This window comes from Helicoverpa zea, chromosome 10 (assembly GCF_022581195.2).
Source record: "Helicoverpa zea isolate HzStark_Cry1AcR chromosome 10, ilHelZeax1.1, whole genome shotgun sequence".
Taxonomy (NCBI): Eukaryota; Metazoa; Arthropoda; class Insecta; order Lepidoptera; family Noctuidae; genus Helicoverpa; species Helicoverpa zea.
The window spans coordinates 4,855,385-4,872,968 of record NC_061461.1 but is presented as its reverse complement, the minus strand read 5'-3'; the positions used below and the strand labels follow the sequence as shown (position 1 = coordinate 4,872,968).

At 36.2% G+C, this 17,584-nt stretch overlaps 1 protein-coding gene across 1 annotated transcript; it reads right to left on the bottom strand.

Annotated features, from left to right (window-relative positions):
• Positions 1-13,977: 13,977 nt before the first annotated feature.
• LOC124633994 (gamma-glutamylcyclotransferase-like) lies at positions 13,978-15,196 on the bottom strand. The gene is made up of 3 exons (XM_047169386.1): positions 15,011-15,196; positions 14,502-14,641; positions 13,978-14,362 (listed from the first exon to the last, which is right to left on the bottom strand). The coding sequence occupies exons 1-3, from the start codon at positions 15,194-15,196 to the stop codon at positions 14,074-14,076; spliced, it is 615 nt and encodes a 204-aa protein (XP_047025342.1). The 3' UTR covers positions 13,978-14,073.
• Positions 15,197-17,584: the final 2,388 nt, after the last annotated feature.

The window sequence follows — 17,584 nt, the reverse complement described above, 5'->3', positions numbered from 1 at the left end:
AGCTTCTGCCCGCGACTTCGTACGCGGATCCTGTCCCTTATGCCAGCGACTACGGGGTCAGCAAAATCAAAGATCTGAATAGTCTGATATTGAATTTTAAGGGCCCGTTGACTTGAAAACAACGGAATACGCATAACCATTAGAAACGTTCCATATATTTAATTTTTGTACTTTAACGGCAAAAGCACAGCAGACTAAACAAAACGCTGAGAACTGAACCGCAATAGACGTGACCATAGGGATAAAAGTAGTGATTCTAATTAGTCCGCATTTAAGTTGTGTGTGGCAAAAATATTACACGTATTATTACGTAAAAAAACATTAAATAGATGACAAAGTCGTGGTTATTTAGTGGAAGTCGTGGTGGTTTTGTGGGTAGAAAACCAATCTCTCAAGTATGAGCGTGCGTCTTTGATTCCAGGTCTGGCAAGTGCCTGCCAATGCAACTTTTCTAAGTTCGTATATACTTTCTACGTATATTTTGGATACCAATGACCGTTATTTGGAGGGGATGTTAAACTGTAGGTTCCGGCTGTCATTGAACATTCTTGGCAGTCGTTATGGGTAGTCAGAAGCCAGTAAGTCTTACCAAGGGGTGTTGGTTTGAGCGGGTAACCGGGTTGTGGAGGTCAGATAGGCAGTCGCTCCTTGTAAAACACTGGTACTCAGTTGCATCGTGACTGGAAGTCGACCCTAACATAATTGGGACAAAGGCTCTTGAGATAATAACGACAATAATAATGAGATATAGACACCGCAGGACATCTGAGGCTGATGACGGGGAGTAGCGACCCCGCGGGGCTATATATACTGAGTTCTCCAGGGAGAGTATAATGTCCCCCATCTCCGGCCGGTCGGAGTGAACCATGACGGGGGTAGGTCTCACGCCTCTGGCTTGGCTTGGCCGTCCAGAGTGGAGTCGCTAGAGCAGGATTAGTAGCCCTGCTCGGAGGGTAGGTGCGTAATCTGCGTTTAAAGTCCGACGAGGTATCCTCACCCTTCAGCCGCTCATGTCCCTGTTGCCCTCTTGTTGCTATTCAGTGACTGGTTCCCGGGGGCCCAGTAAGTGAGGTGGCGAGTCTCCACCTGCCATTTTTACATGTACCTAATACATTGTCATCCACTAACATCCCATCACAATAGCCCAAGTAGTTTTCCTCCATAGTTAGCAATAGTTTGGCACAGAACCGGGGATTGTCTTTTTTTTTAACGACGTCCACCGGGGATTGTCCTTGGGTTCATTTCTATAGTGTATAAAGGGATAATCGTCGGTGTTGTGTCACCATTTCATTAAAGTTGTCTCAAAAGGGCTTCAGCGTGTTGGCTTCGGCCCCACGTTTGCCTCCCAAAAATTCGGAACTCTGTAGTCCCGAGGTCTGAAGAGACATACAAAATAATAATGAGATATAATGCAACAAAGTCGGAGAGTGGGGGCTCGTGACGCCACGTCTAGGTATGTAAAATTTGTACTAAGTAGTGACTTAACACGAAATTCAAGCTTTGTTGTATCTTCGTTATTATTTGTTTGTGTGAGAGAGAAAAGAAAAATACGTGTCCATTATTTTAGGGTTATCTAAAAGACGGACTAATTACTTTTTTTGATTCACCATACCTATTTCATAACATTCATTTCTATACATTCCAAGTGTAGTATTGCTCTTGAAGTTCCACATCAGGTGTTCCAGATCTTCAATGTTTATACGTCAATAGAGAGTCCTTATCAGATAGAACCACTTTTGCTAAAACTTCATATCTTCATATGCTATAGTCTAGCTGGGCCCCTGGAGTTCCACATCAGGTGTTTTAGATCTTCAATTTGTATAAGTCAATAGAAAGTGCTTATCAAATTGAACAACTTTTGCTAAAACGTCATACCTGTATATGGTACAGAGAAGCTGGGCTCTTGGGGTTCCACATCAGGTGTTCCAGATCTTAAAATTTATTATCTCAGCTGAAAATGCTCATCACATGAAACAATTTTTGCTATGGCACCATTTTTGTATCTCTTATAGTTTTGTTGGTCTGTTGGAGTTCTGCATCAGGTCTTCAAGTTTCGAAGATAAATTATAGCCTATATGTTGACCAGGTTTAATACTGATACAACAAAGAAAAAATCATTGAAATCCGTTCAGTAGTTCGGAAGATTAGCGTGTACAAACAAACAGACATACAGACATACAGACATACAGACATACAGACAAACAGACAGAATTTTTTTTTTGGATTTGTGCTCCATTACTGTTTCTAAACCCCGCCCAATTATTATTTTTTTAATATATTCAATGTACAGACACAGTTTTTTTACAGATTTATTATATGTATAGATAATTATTTTCAGTCCACTTAAAGGACAACGGTCATTGTAACAAGTCTACGTGATCCGTAGCATTCGCGGACCAATCCCGCTAATTGCGTCCAAACTTTAGCGGACGAGGGCTTTTTAATTAAAACTTATTCAATATTATAGAGACGATTCCAGTCGGCCGGTCACTCGGATAAGTTTTACTTTTTAACATAACATTGTTAGTTCCATTTGCGAATAATTATGCCGGGGATTAAATTCATTTTTAGATCTCTCCGACAGAAGTTTGTATTTTGTAAGTTTTGTTCTCTACCTATTTATTAATAGAGCATTTTAATTATATCCTACTTATAAACAGTGTATCCACAGATTTCTGAATAGCTACAAGATTTATTTTAAACGTAAACGTCATAACTTACAGCCACTATAAAGATGACTCAAGCGGTTTGTTATCCAACCACACACCTACTAAGTTTCATAATATAATTTACAACTATTAAACCGCACTATGGAGCCAAAACAATTATTAAAAGCATAATTCATCTTAATATACAGGCTGTAGCGTAACTACTGATCAAGTACGTTCATGGAACTCCGCTAGGCGGCTGTGCCATTTATTTTCTGGTAACGGCAAACGACCAATAAGTCTTGCTTCCCGGGATATTAACACTATCATAGGTTACTCTCACATTTTATGAAGACACATTAGACACCGCGACATTTCCATAAAAGATTTGACGTAAATGCATTCCGGATTGTATTTCGGTTTCATTTAAAGTTTGGCTGTGATTAATATTTACTATACGCTGTCGTTTTTCTTTCATGAGAATTAATTTTCTAAGAAGTTAAGATCAACAATATGGGTCTTATATTTTCTAAAAATTAATTTACCTAATTAAGTGTTGAATACATGATTTATCAGTTTATTTATTGTAACATGTCATCTTTTGAGAGCGACTGCCGCAGTAAATTAAATCCGCATTGAGCAATGAGTCTGTGTGTGCCGCACTTTATTTAGGAGTGGACGGCGGACGGCCAAATAGCTAAATGTCCAATAAGTCGCGCTCTCGATATTAACTGCGACATAGTTTACTGCACGCGCCGCATGTTGATTATTACCCAGCTCAGTTTTATGACATCCGAAATTCGAATTTATATAATTGACCGGTTTAAATACCGGAACGGGTCGAAACTTAATTATTGTAAGCTCATAATAAAATAAAGTGTCGACGCCTACGGAATTATTTTGTAGCAATAACCTTTTTAAGTTACTTCTGAAGTGGGTGATTGTAACAATTAAATACAGCTGGTTAGCTTTTGTTTAGGAGTCTATCAATCACGTTTATATGCTACCATTTTGCAACTTATTAATCGGATTATTATTTTGATCGCTTACAGTTTAAAAAACATTTGTAGGGAGCAAGGTTTAAATTAAATCGGAATCAATTTTCCATGAAATGGTCAAACTTTAAGGACGTAACTAAATTCAACATGTTTGAAATAAGACTAAAATGAATGAAAACCTCAAAAGTCCCGAATATATTTTGTCAGTGCTAAATCCGGGATAAAGCCCGGTAGGCCGAAAAGAGCGGATTCCGTGGTACCGGGTCTGACGAGTCCTTTGATATGTTATTGAGTTCAATTTACGTTTTCATATTCATCGGCTTGCGAAGCACTTCTTTTGGGAAATGTACGGACTTTTGGTTAAATATGAAAACATTTTTGGAGAAATATTGCTTTGAATACAGTTTTGGATAGCGGGAAAAATTTTAATGGTAGGTAAAGTTACCGTTGATGTTAGTTTGACCCTTGAACTCAAAACGAAGGTTTTAATACCGTTTATAATGTAGAAACTCTTTTTTACTAAAATTACGGCAAATCTTGAAGATGCTAACTAATACATCAGGTATTTGTTCATGTAGATATATGAATGTTCATCGATAAAAGTTTTCAAGCTATTGAAAAGTTCACAGAGTGCCTGTTCATTGTCACTGATCAAGCGCAATAGGTACCTACATTACAATGCTGTATAATGGGACCTACTTTATAATTTTTCTACAAAAAAAAGGACTGTTATCTTACATTTAGTCGGTGTTTGAAGGTCCATAGGATCCTTTATAACTAAAAGGGATTTAATCATAAAATATATACAAGTGTTGCTTATATTAAAATTTATAAATAAAACCTTAGCGTATACACATGACCTTGTCCCAGTACATGATATAAAATAAAATAGGTAGGTAAACAAACATGTTTACCCTTTATCCCTTTCATTAGACTACTAAAATTTATGTCTAGAAATACGACGTAAAGTACCTCTGTTTAACCTCTCTTAGGGTAATGTATTTAGACATTTTTTTTTTTATGATTTTTTTACGACGATAATATTATAATATGGGCCATATGTAAAATCCCAGCGTTTGGTATCTGTTGACAGTTGGCACCTTTTTAAGGTTTTAGTAGGTACGTACCTAATAAGAAATGGTTTCGTATTAAACTGAGATATTTGCGTTGATATGCGCAGATTTGTATGTTACATTTTTTGTTCAGAATTTTATGAAATGGTTTCGTTAACATTGCTTTATAGACTTACGGCCAGTTTCTTCATCAAAAGTTAAAGTTAAAGTAATGTCTAAAGTAAAATTAACGGTCAAATTCGTTTTTTCAAGGCTAAAGTGACAGCAAAATTCATAGAAAAATTGAATTTAACCGTTACCTTAACCTTAGACATTACTTTGACTTTTACTTTGGCTTTAACTTTTGATGAAGAAACTGGTTGTTAGAACTGAAAAGTTATAATATCTGGCGAGCCAAAAAAGAAAACGTAACCACACATTAGATTACCACGGTGTCATAAATAATTTCAATAACCAAACCGCGGCTATTTCAAACAAGGGAAGGCTTTCCAACGCCATCTTGGATCGAAAACAAAGGTGAACAGGTCCATTGAAGGATTCTCCCAATGATTATTGAAAAGTTTCAACGCAAAACCCGTTGGATAGCCCTGTTTGCTCACACAAAGGGTGCCTCCAGCCCACATCGTTGTTTTATTCCGGTGAAATATGAGATAGGAATGAAAAAACGAGTTTGATTCTTAAAGGATTTTCCTTGCTTTGCGGAATTATGTTGTTCGATTTGAAGTCTATTGTGGTTTCAAAGGAAGGCTCATCATAAGGTTCTTAGAGATTTTTTTCCATAGTTTTAGAAGAGCATTGCAATAATTTAAGTGAATCAAGACAGTGAGAATCTTATCCAGAATCATGACGCTAAGCATTTATCAGAAGATACAATAAGAAAGCCAACAACAAAGCTTATAAAACAGTACGAAGAACGCTTCATTGCGAACACAAGATAAATTAACGGGAGAGTAATCACGCGCATACATCTACGTCCAACTTCAACAGAAATAGTTCGGATATGACTAGTGTAAACAAATTGCGTGTGCGTGAATAATTCATCAAAGAAACGGGCGCTGACAAATGAAATCTAATGAATACGATATGAGAAAAGGAGTCTTGCCGAGATTCATGCAGAAATAGATACAGTCCGCTAGAGGGTAGATTTCGCCAAAAATATTGCAGGCACTTTAAATTTTTACGAGATGCCATATGATTTTTTTTTTTTTTCTCAGGAGAGGAAAGTTTGATGAAATAAGAAAACGTAAGTCATTTATGTAAGGGAACAAACCGATGGTTGCAATTGTTTTTTTTTTTTTTTTTTGTGGTGGATACGTTTTTTACAATAGCTTCGTACATCACGAACTTTATTAAATAGTCATTATTTTCTAGAGAAGAGCAATAAAAATTATACATCTTTTTGGTACGTGCAGCAAAATATTCAATTAATAAAATAATAACCGCGCTATTGCGGCTGTAAACGGAACTGGTACCACACAGAAAAGCGTATAAAAATTTAATCAACATTTCATTTTACAGCATTTGATTATTACCTGCCGTTACTATCAATTAAGAATGAACAAATGGATCGGTTCCGTTATAGCTGAAGTTGTAAAAATATAATTGAAGTAATCATTACGAAAGCCTTCATGGCAGAATGGAATTCGTAGAATAAGGTTGTGGTTATGTTAATAAAACTTTTGTGTATTATTTTTATTCTTGATAGGAATAGTTATATTTATTTTTGGTGCTGCAAAAGTGTTTGCTAAAGCTGAATTTGTGGTAGCTTTTTTTTTGTTTATGATAATTCCAATGCCAATTTACAGGATTTTTTTTCGCGAAAGAAAAATTCTTTTAATTCCTAAGTGATAAGTGCTATTATATCCTGATACCTGTGGGGAGCGGTTTCCACGGGACGTAAGTAAAACCACAGAAAACATATATAAGCCAGTAATCGTCGAAGACTTCTTACGACCGCCGTCGCTTAACACTACGTCCGTAGTCTACATCAGACTACGGGATGAGCCCGAGGCAAATATCTTTATTGTAATTCTTGTACTCTTGTTTTGTTTTTCGCGAACAAACATTCATATAATTGTGATTATCATGTTAAAGCTGCGCAAGTTTCATTACACTGATGCGCATTTGTTTTTTGTTCGATTTTATGTCTGTCGTAGGCTGTTCTGTATTTAATTGATTCGTGGAGTTGAAGATGTATTCATTTTAATGCCGAGTCTGTGAAAAAAGTCTGATAGTGTAGAGATTAAGAATGTGTTACTAGAATGAGAGTTTAGAGGAAACTGACCATCCACTCTCTCTGTTTAAGTTTAGGTAAGTGTTATAAGGTCAAAATCTTCTCACACTTGTGATTTTTCGAGCCTTATATTCACTAGTTATTTTACACGGCAACTTTGCGACCACTTGCATTTAATTAACAATAGCAGATACACTGTAGGCAATATTTTCCGACATCATTATCGCACAACTCTCCAACAATTTACAATTAAAAACCAATACAAATGATCCAATTCCATATCTCAATTGTTTAAACATTCACAAAAGACGAACTGGCTGCTACATAAAATAATATTTCCTCGCATTACAGAGTTTGACGATTGTGTAGGAATATTTATGAATTTTGCAAAATTCGACGTAACACAAAAGAAGTACCTATTCACAATATACCGTCACATAAAGAATTCGAAATCCTTTGATATCATACTTTTATTACTTATGTAGGAACGTACTTATTGTATGAATATCGTTATTGGATATGTGGACGTGAGTTTCTCGAACTTTCTTTTATTGTATGGCATCGTTACACATGGTTATAAGCCGTATAAATCGGTTCAGGGTATCCTTTAATCATCTTAGTAAAAAATATATGCAATAATAAACTATGCATGTATTATTTTTGAGTGCCATTATGTCTGTTACGTATACTTAATTAAGACTCCTAAAAGCGAAGTAGAGTTAAGAAGATTTATAAAATAAATAGAATTTCGTTATTTAAACATAACATAAACTTATATGAAGATCTGGATGAAAGGACCTCGCAAATATGGATTTGATGCTGAAAATCTAATTTAGCGAAACAATTAGACCGAAGAGATGGCTTTTAAATTAAAATAAGCCTATTTCACTCATACTACCACGTACTAGAAAGTAAATAGCAAGCCACTCAACTCAGCCAGTTGATAAATACGATCGTCACACTAACCCGTTTCGTTTCAAGATTATTTGCGCGGCAAAATACACAACCAGCTCGCTCTGTTTTCCTTTAATTCTAAATACATGTTTAATTCCCAGTATGAGAATCAACTTTTAAAAGAAAAATATTTGATCTCGTTGATCAAGTTGACATGCATGACTTTGAATATTCTTTCGCTAAAAATAAAGTTGAATAGAGTTCAGTCGTTGTTCTTTCAAAAATAAAACAAGGCAACATTGTAGTTATTGGTAAAGAGTATCTAAGACAACAAGAGCCTCACTCCACTAACACTTAAGTACAAATAATAATAGGTATAACTCTCAGAGGCCGACTGAATAAACACGGGCATCCGTCTATATCGCATAGCTGGAGTATTGTCTTGTTTATTAGAACCGGACGGTCCCCCGCCTAAGGCAAGGATCCAATATAATGGAATACCTACTTCAACATTATTTGTAGATAAACGGGTACTTACGCGATATGCCCCGGGCCTGTATTAACGTGTGGTATGCGCTTAAATCGGCGACGACATGAATAAAGGCTCAGTTGCTACAAATTCGGGTATTATGAAAGGTGAAACAGTGTTGGGGAACTCCGTTCTTTGATAGTTCAATATTATTTGCCCCGGAGCGACGACTTGCTTTGACATAATTCTTTTGAAAATAACAATGGGTTTGCTCGTCGTACGTGATCCTTTATTCATCATTGCGACTGTATTATTCAGAGGACGGCTTCTGTTGGTAAGTAAATAGATATGATGACGTATCTTCCTTTGGAGTTACAATATCAAGATTGTTTTGATTCGAATTTATTTTGGATTTAAGCTTTACTGGTTACTCTTTTACTACTTATCAGAAATTCATGAAAGTTTCAGAAGAATAATTACGATAAGATACATTCTTCGAAAATTATACGCGTACAACTCAAAACTGATTTATTTAATTAACCTTGACCTCATACAGCTGAAAAATACATTTAATGTTTAACTTTTATCTCGAAAATCGTTTTTCACTGATTGCATTGCATCGAGCGAAACACTGGCAGTAAAAAGTCTAGTTTAAAGACCGCAGCGAGCATTGGCATCCAAGATATATTGCTAGTTTGTAGCCTACCTGGTCTTATTATTTTGCTTTTATTTATTTTAAAACTTTCTAAAATATGTGCTTTACTTCAAACTGAAATCAATCTATTGAATAACATGTTTATCACTCGATCAGAATCGCTTGTTGTAGTTAGTGTTTAGAAAAACCTAATAAATTATATACGAGATATAATATGAGACAGTAGATCTCAAACACTCAAATCAATAGGTATATGTACCTATAAATACAAAAGATTAAGTAAACATAAGTTTAAAATCTGTATGAATTAAAATGCATTGGACAAACAAATCATATTGGCCGTATGCCTTATTTTCACCCAGCTCAAAGATGCCTAACAAAACCGTGACTGCCTTCACCTAATTTTCAATCTCCATCAAACAGGACCTAAACTAGTATCCAAAAACTTGCCACTTCCCATAGCAAACACAAATAGCAACAACACTTCCCATATAATACGTATTTGAACGTGCTTCAGGCGGAATAATAGACAAGTTGGACAGCGCACAACATTGTAGGTTGCCTACAGTTAATGTAACTTTGTAATAAGGGTTACAGGCCCCTATGCTTTGTTCCGCTGCATAATTTCGTTATACCCATTCTACCGAGAAATCTTGTTTTGTCGAATACATTTTAAAGCGAGTCCGGAATAGAGAGTAGTGATTAACACTTAGGAAGTGCAGTTATTTGGCTATTTTGGCAGCTGTTGAAGTTTCTAGGTTTGTTTTGGGTTATGTGATTGCTACTTCCTGATTGTCACGAGGTTTAAGATAGGTAAGTTTTGTCCAAATGGTACAACTGAGAGTTACCTTCATTGCGATGACGGTTCTCTTCCGTGTAGTTTCAGGGAAGCGAATTAATTTTGATTAATTTTGAACTTAAATCCTTTTCGGTGCTAATACTTTTTATTGTTATGAAGCAACTTATCAAAGGACACGTATTATTGTCATGGTATCAAAACTTATTAGTGCATTTCTATAGTTCCCTTATCTCAAACAAAAATTATAACTTCACGCTTTGTTGTAAAAAAAAACTAGTTTTACCGATTTTATCACGTTTAGGTAATATTATTTACACCCGACGATCTGGATACTTTACGGCATCCATGGTCACGGACACACTAAGGTGTTGGTCGTCTTGATATTATAGTTCCTAACAGCTAACCTATATTTTGTTGATTATTTACAATCCGATTCACCCAGAACGAGCTCACTCACACAGACACTTAGAAATAAAAATCTCATTATGATTAGCTAATGCAATTCACACTGACTTATCTAAAAGTACACAAAAAAACTACCCTCTTCCATTTTTTGTATGCAAATTTTGAGCACGTGAGCCTCTAGAGCCGAAGTGTGCAGACCAGATGTTGACGAAAAAATTCTCAAGGGTCCTCTTAGCACTGATAAAGGCACTTAAATAGTTACTACACAGATTTATGGTCCAGCATTTGGTTAGTGTCAAAATTAGCACGTTTCTGCACGTTTGAAGTGGTAGTTCCGCAAAAGCTTGTGTTAATCCTGCTTAGTTCCGAGAATAATAAAAAATATGACTTCCTTGATCACGTGTTTGTTTATCTAGGTATGATTAAAATTTCGTCGTTTTTCGTACCAGTTAAGTTATGAACGAAAAACATTGAAATTATCAATTTTGTTGTACAAAGATTTATTTTATCATTTCTGACTGTACCTACTATTATAAGGTTAAATAATAAATACTACGGATCAATATAAGACATCATATTATGACCAAAATAATTGTGTTCACAAATAAAACATTCACAAAACTGACTCTATCAAACCTCATCATAATATCAAAAGATAATTAACCACCAAATCCAGTCGGGGCATATTGAGCAAATGTTCCCCGAGCAGGAAGCGGGAGCAACAATCCCGGAACATTGTGTAATAATTACTTACACCGCTTCAGCGCTGTTCCGTTTTGGAGGCCAGCGAGTGTAGCACCTTTAATGTAGTATGAAGTAATTAAGTTTTTAGTTAGTAATAAGTGGGTACTTTGTTAGTGACTATGTGCTGAACTGGAGGTATTAAGTACCTAAGGATATTGGAGAAGGTATTTGCCCGGGTGAATGGATTGCGGAGGTCAAACAGGTACTCCTTGTAAAACATTGGTACTCATCTGCATCCCAGTGGACTGGAAACCGACCCCAATATAGTTAGGAAAAGGCTAGGCAGATGATATGTGCTGAAATGAAGACGAATTCTATGAAGTTAATTTGTGACCTGTATTAAGTAGGTAATTAACTTTAGTTTTATTTTGTTATAAAACTGCTGAGTACGCAGGACGAAATATTACTGAATACTATAAATATTCAGTTACAAACAACAGCTGTTAATCCGCAAACAGGTTTTAAATAATCAAACACATTTCATTCCTACTACTCTTTTTCCCAAAAGTGTAAACTTTAACATTTATCACTGCACTGTAAAAACATTTATTTTCAACTCTACATGAAAATTCCCGAAACATAATTTTGCAATTATTGCTTATGCTCTGTACCATTTCAAGGAATTGCGGTACAGCGAAAAATAAAGAGTACCATTTTTTTTCGTAGAATTCATTCTTTCCATGAAAAGTTGCGATCAAAGTAATTGCATTTATATCTTATTATTTCGCAATGTTCAGACCCAGACAGTGTATAATGCAGAATATTGTCTGTAATTAAAAGCTTACATTATTAGAGAAATAACAAAATAACTAGGGCCGCGTCTAGGATCGTATGATTTACAACAAATGACTAATGCCCATTTTCACCAACAAATACCTAAATCTAGGGGTCCCCTAAGAGCACTTATGGAATACTTAATACGAATTTCGTCTTCACTTTTATATATTTCACCCTTTATTATTTGAGGAGCCCTTTTTCTAAGAGACACTTAGTAAAACGTTAAGAGATTGTTGTTGAAAACGGGCATCCATATTTAAAAAAAACCCACCGATGATAGTATCCCGTCGCCCTTATTGCAATATTTTTCTAAATGTTATCATAACGTATGAAATCATCTATCAACTTAACTCATGCCATCAAAACCTCATTAAAGTACCACGACTCTAAGGCCTCTGCCTCGAATTTTGCGGGCAGCGGGGCGGCGGCGGCGGCGGCGCGGGAGCGGCAGGATCTTACGCGTATAATCAAATGGAACGGCCCTCGAATACAGCGGCGCGGGAGCGGCGCGGCGGCGGGCAACGAGCGGTGCGCTCCAGTCAAGCGGTGACCGCCCGCGTTGGGCGTCTGCATTGTAGGCATAATGTTATACATTTTTTTTGTGACGTATCAAAATGTCTTCGGACGTGCAAGAGCTAATTATTTCGGCCATCTTTGAGAGGACACCCATATGGAACAGCAAACACAACAGAACACAACACTACACTGCTATAGCGCCGCGCGATCTGCCCGCTAGTTTCGAGAACAGGTATGCGTTGCCCGCCCCGCTCCCGCGCCGCCGCCGCTGCCGCCCCGCTGCCCGCAAAATTCGAGGCAGAGGCCTAAGATCTAAGAGAACGTGATAGGAAGTGTCGCTCAGTGCGCGATGTGCCGAACAATATTATGCAATAATTACTTATCGCGCACTTCAGTGTTCCGTTTCGGAAATCGGTAGTATGGAAGAGGCGTCTGTTTTATTTATATTTACGTTTATTTTATGTGGTTTGTGTTTTGCTCATGACATTACTTTTTATGTAGTTTTTGTGTAGTTTTTATGTAGTTGGTGTTTTTGTGTTAGTATGGTGCGTTTGTAGGCACAATTTCCGTAAAAGTTCGGTTTTGGTAAGAGCCCCATCGAAGCTGGGTTAACATTTTTTTTCTGTTTTTATGCTTGTTTTGCTCGTGAAAGACGTCGTCTTTTTATTATTGAGAGCCATTTTTTATTTTAACAAATACTTGACTAAAAAAAACCCTTAATTTACAAGACAATACAGCCAATTGTTCTTATTGGACCATTTGTAGCACTCCATTCAAAGTTTAATAATATTATCCAAAAAAGGTGTGTCTCCACATCAATCCAACGCGCGCACATGTCGATAGACTGAGCATTCCGGCGCGGTTTTAAGACGCGCGGTAATTCCGCTCGAGTGTTTCACACGTAATCATCGGATAACGTGCCGTTGTGCACGTGTTGCACGTATGCAAAGCGATAGAACCGCAAATGCATTTAGGTAGTGCTGTAATAAAATGAAGGTGGTAATGTGGCAAGGATGCGATTGACTGGTTTTGAGGTAATAACAGTTCTGTGTAATCGTTTTGAGGGCAAGATTTAATTTTTTGTACGTAAGATTATTTTATGTAACAGGTGAGTATTCAATGGAAAGTACTACCTAAATTGTTGCAAACTAAAACAAAAGTTTGAATAGTACAAGTTCACGCATCTGACCTTTATACTCAGCCCCTCATTTACTAATAAAACAAACCGTTATGAAAACATTTTTGCCCTGACCTAAGAGCCGCTCTCGTAATTTGTAAAGCCACACAATAAACTTATCCGGGGAGAACAATATCTAATGCGCGCCCGCCGATGCAGAAGGGTGCACAATATCATAACACAAAAGAAAAAATACGGTTATTTTACACCAGTGCGGTAGATTATATCTTTTATGTTCAAAATCAACAGGAAGCCTTCAAATGGGGTATGTAACCTACACTTATTATAGACGCTGTTTCGCGAGGGTGCATAAATTTTTGAACCCAAAGGGTTTGTGAAAACAACTTTGCGAAAGTAATTTGGTACTTTTTTTAGTAATTGCACACGATACGGGAATAGATGCAGCAAGAGTGTTCGGCCGTTTGCTGAGTTTCGAAAAGTTTTAATTCAATTTCGACGTGGCAACAAAGTAAACACTCAGTGGACCGTTCTGGGGTTTGAGCTAAGTTCCAAAGTAGATTAGTAACACTAAACTCAACGTAACACGAATAATAAAATAAGCGTTTTGAGTTAGCATTGCTGCAGATGTTTATTTTGCATACTTGCAAAACAATAATAATTTCAAAAAGAGCACAACATTGATCTCTCAATAACTTAAATACTTGGATGAATTTACATTAGTTTACTAAAATTTTAATCGCTTTCTGATCTCGTCACTGGCGTAGTTTCCGTTATCAGGTATGTGTTTTAACTTAGCAATATATTCTTCTGGTATACTGCATTCAATAGCGCCATTGATAATACATTTTTTGTATGTGATCGATGGTCTTCTGTCTTCAGGAAGAGCTGTCAACGAGTCGAGGATTGGAGGGGTAGTTAAGTGTTGATAAGTCCGACATTTGGCCTTTTTCCCATTGTCAATATGCACGTCCACGGTCTTTGCAAAGTATTGCTTGATCTCGACTCCTTCTTGCCTGAAAGAAAAATTGCATAAATAGAGATATCCTCTGACCAAAATAGTAGGTAAACAAATATACATATAATAATAAAATATATAAATATACATATATAAATATAAATAGGTAGTTAAACAAGGTGCACAATTTTACTAACTTATCTAATGTAACAAGAGCATCGCTCTGCATTCTCCAAACAGCTCCCCAAACATGTTCTTTGTCATTGGGCACTATGGTAGCCACTGCTCCTCCCCATAACTTTACGTACGGTCCCGGAACGAAATCTAGTTTGTATTTCTGAAAAAAAAAATAGTTTTAGGGAATAAATGTCAATAGTCACTACTGGTCAGTCAGTAGTGGTTATATAACTTAAAATATATAAATGCGTTTGCCTAGATTTTTAACAAAAAGAAGGAGTATGCGGTCTACGCGTATGGGACAAATAAACACTATTATGGGGTCATCCTTCTCCGTGTGTGGCCTGTGCCCAGCAGTGGAACGATAAAAAGGGTATAACTGTAACAGTAACTGTATGTGGTCACCATCATCATCATCTCTGCCTTAGGACGTCTGCTGCTGAACATAGGTCTCCCCTTAGATCTACACAAATACGGGTATTATGTGGTACTTCTTTTAAATAGAAAATGATATAAGTTTATTCCTTACGTCAAGACGTCCAACGCCTAAAAATACCGCAGAGGGGTTATTTATATGTATTCTCCTTTTTAACAAATTACTGCCATAAGCGAAATAAAGAAAGTAGTCTTTAGAGGCATGGAGCATCATACAGCAAAGGGCAAAATTTAATAATTTCACAACGTAAGCAATAACTAAAATTTGGATTAATGACATTTTTACCGTCACTGCGACAGAATAGGAAAAAGAACTTTGTGATCACCTCTCACCAAAGCAAATTGAAAGAGTTTTTATTACACGGCTATGTTTCCTCTTTACACTATACCTACATGATAGCATACTCTTTCTATGAATTATATTTAGATGATAATGATGATGAAGAGAGCTTGTTTGACAGCATAAAACCAGAGCGAATCAACAAATCCCTCTAAGAAGATCGGTAATCTTACACAAATGCCTAACTATCTCTAATATTTAGTTTTAGACACAAACTTAAGTAAACACTATCTGTTGTTAAAGCCTGAACTAATTCTGAATGAAATCTAAATACGTCTAAAGCTGATTTTCCCGCTCGTAAGCTACAATATTTTTGTTTACACAAGACAGTGGTGTTTGCATTCATATCAACTTGGGAATTGTTATTAAAAGCTCTAAGAGATTTGTAAATATAACTTCAGTTATATTGAGATTCGCTCGTCATTGTATTGGCATTGGTACATCGAAAATTTATATGCTTAGTTAGTATAGTATAGTTGCTATAAATTGCCAAACAACAGGTATTAGGTACCTAGCTTATTATGTGAGACATGGGTAGGTACTACCTTTGAACTAAACATCAAAAAGACCAAGTAATGTCTAAGAAGAGTACTTATGTATATACATATTCCTCATTTTGCAGAAATGTACTTTATTTATCTGACTTAAGACCAATATCAAATCAAATGCATGATTACAACGACTGCACAGTAAGTATTTAACTTACAATAAAATCGACAAATTACTAAAATCCCCACTAACATCATTAACCAAATTACATACACCACATATCATACCATTTCCATTCCTATCTCATGAACTTGCTCGTGACACATCCGCCATCGGCACATGTTTGGTATTAGTGATATATCGCGTTCAAATCCAACGATCACAATATACAATGTCATGGATTATTGGGGGATCTTCGTGGCTTAGACCTGCTTGGTGGTCCCGTACCCTAATATTTTTTTGCCATGGCCTACACATGATATGACATACGGTCGAGTGCATTTGAGGACATCTGCTAAAATTTTTATTGGTCTCAAATAGACGAGGTTGATGAGATGTTTTTGACCAAATGTTGGTCTCACTTTGTTGTTGTTAGTTGAAGTGGTTGGTTAGATAGTGTGGGAATTAAAAACTGGTTAGTTGGTGGGATTTAAAATGATGGTTAGGTTTATTTATAAACTATTTACGATTAGTGTAAAATGTATTATGGCTATAAAAATCATACTCATGTATGCTGAATTGCAGGTCCACACGCACAATATCTTTTACTTAAATCATACATCGGCAATTAAAAAATCTCGCACGCAGACTTTACTCACTTAGGTTTTAAAAAAATCACCATTGCCCTGTTCTCCTGTTTAGAGCTTGTATTACGCGAATTCTACTAACCCACCAGGTTTGAAATATTATTGTTTGTATAAATATTGTATGTCAATACAAACTACGCCATTATTTTCTGTACTTAGTTACATACTTTACATCTGTAAAACTGTCAATATAATTATTAACTTTCAAGTAGGTACTAAGTTATCAAAAATATTGGCACGTGCCTTCATAATTATTATTTCTACCACGCATTCGCAAACGCAATGCACAGATTTTTTATAAGCACCCAAACTCTCACCCTTCATCTTGGCTAATACTAGACTCATGTTCATTCATGATTTAGGGTCCTATTGTGTTAACAGTGAAAGGTGTGACATAACCCTGAATACTTATTCATACGCACGTAATAGAACCGGTTCATACTGTTATGATTTTATGGGGCCCACCAAACCCCTCAAGTGGGCTTTTTTAAATGGCACGGGTAAATGACAAGGGTGGTATTATTCTGTAATACAACATGTGGCCCACGGTTTTATTATTTATCAAGTAGCCAAATTAAAATGATAATAGACGCCCGTGAAAACCGTATACATATTCCCAAAGGAGTAAGAAATGGGTCTCTTATCAACAACTTAAATAAAAACGATTGTGCGAACCCAGACGTAATTCGGGAAACCTCAAAACGTAAATAGGTTGAAAAAACCGTGTTACAAATATACGTAGTCTACCTACCTAATGTATATGGCTTAAATAAAAATACTCTCTCCTTGGAAATACAGAATATCTATTTAATGTTTTATTTGGAGTAGACAACAATATTTTGGACCTAAATTCATGATTCCTAAAAGTAGCTGTTATTTTAGTTTCGTATTATTATTGGATATTTCTTGTACATTTTATATGCCGTAAAAGTAATATTCATTTGTAAAACTGGTACTTTCAATGATGAGACCATAAAATTCTACATTGTTAATAGTTCTTCATTATCAAGCACCTGATTCCTATTCAAATGTA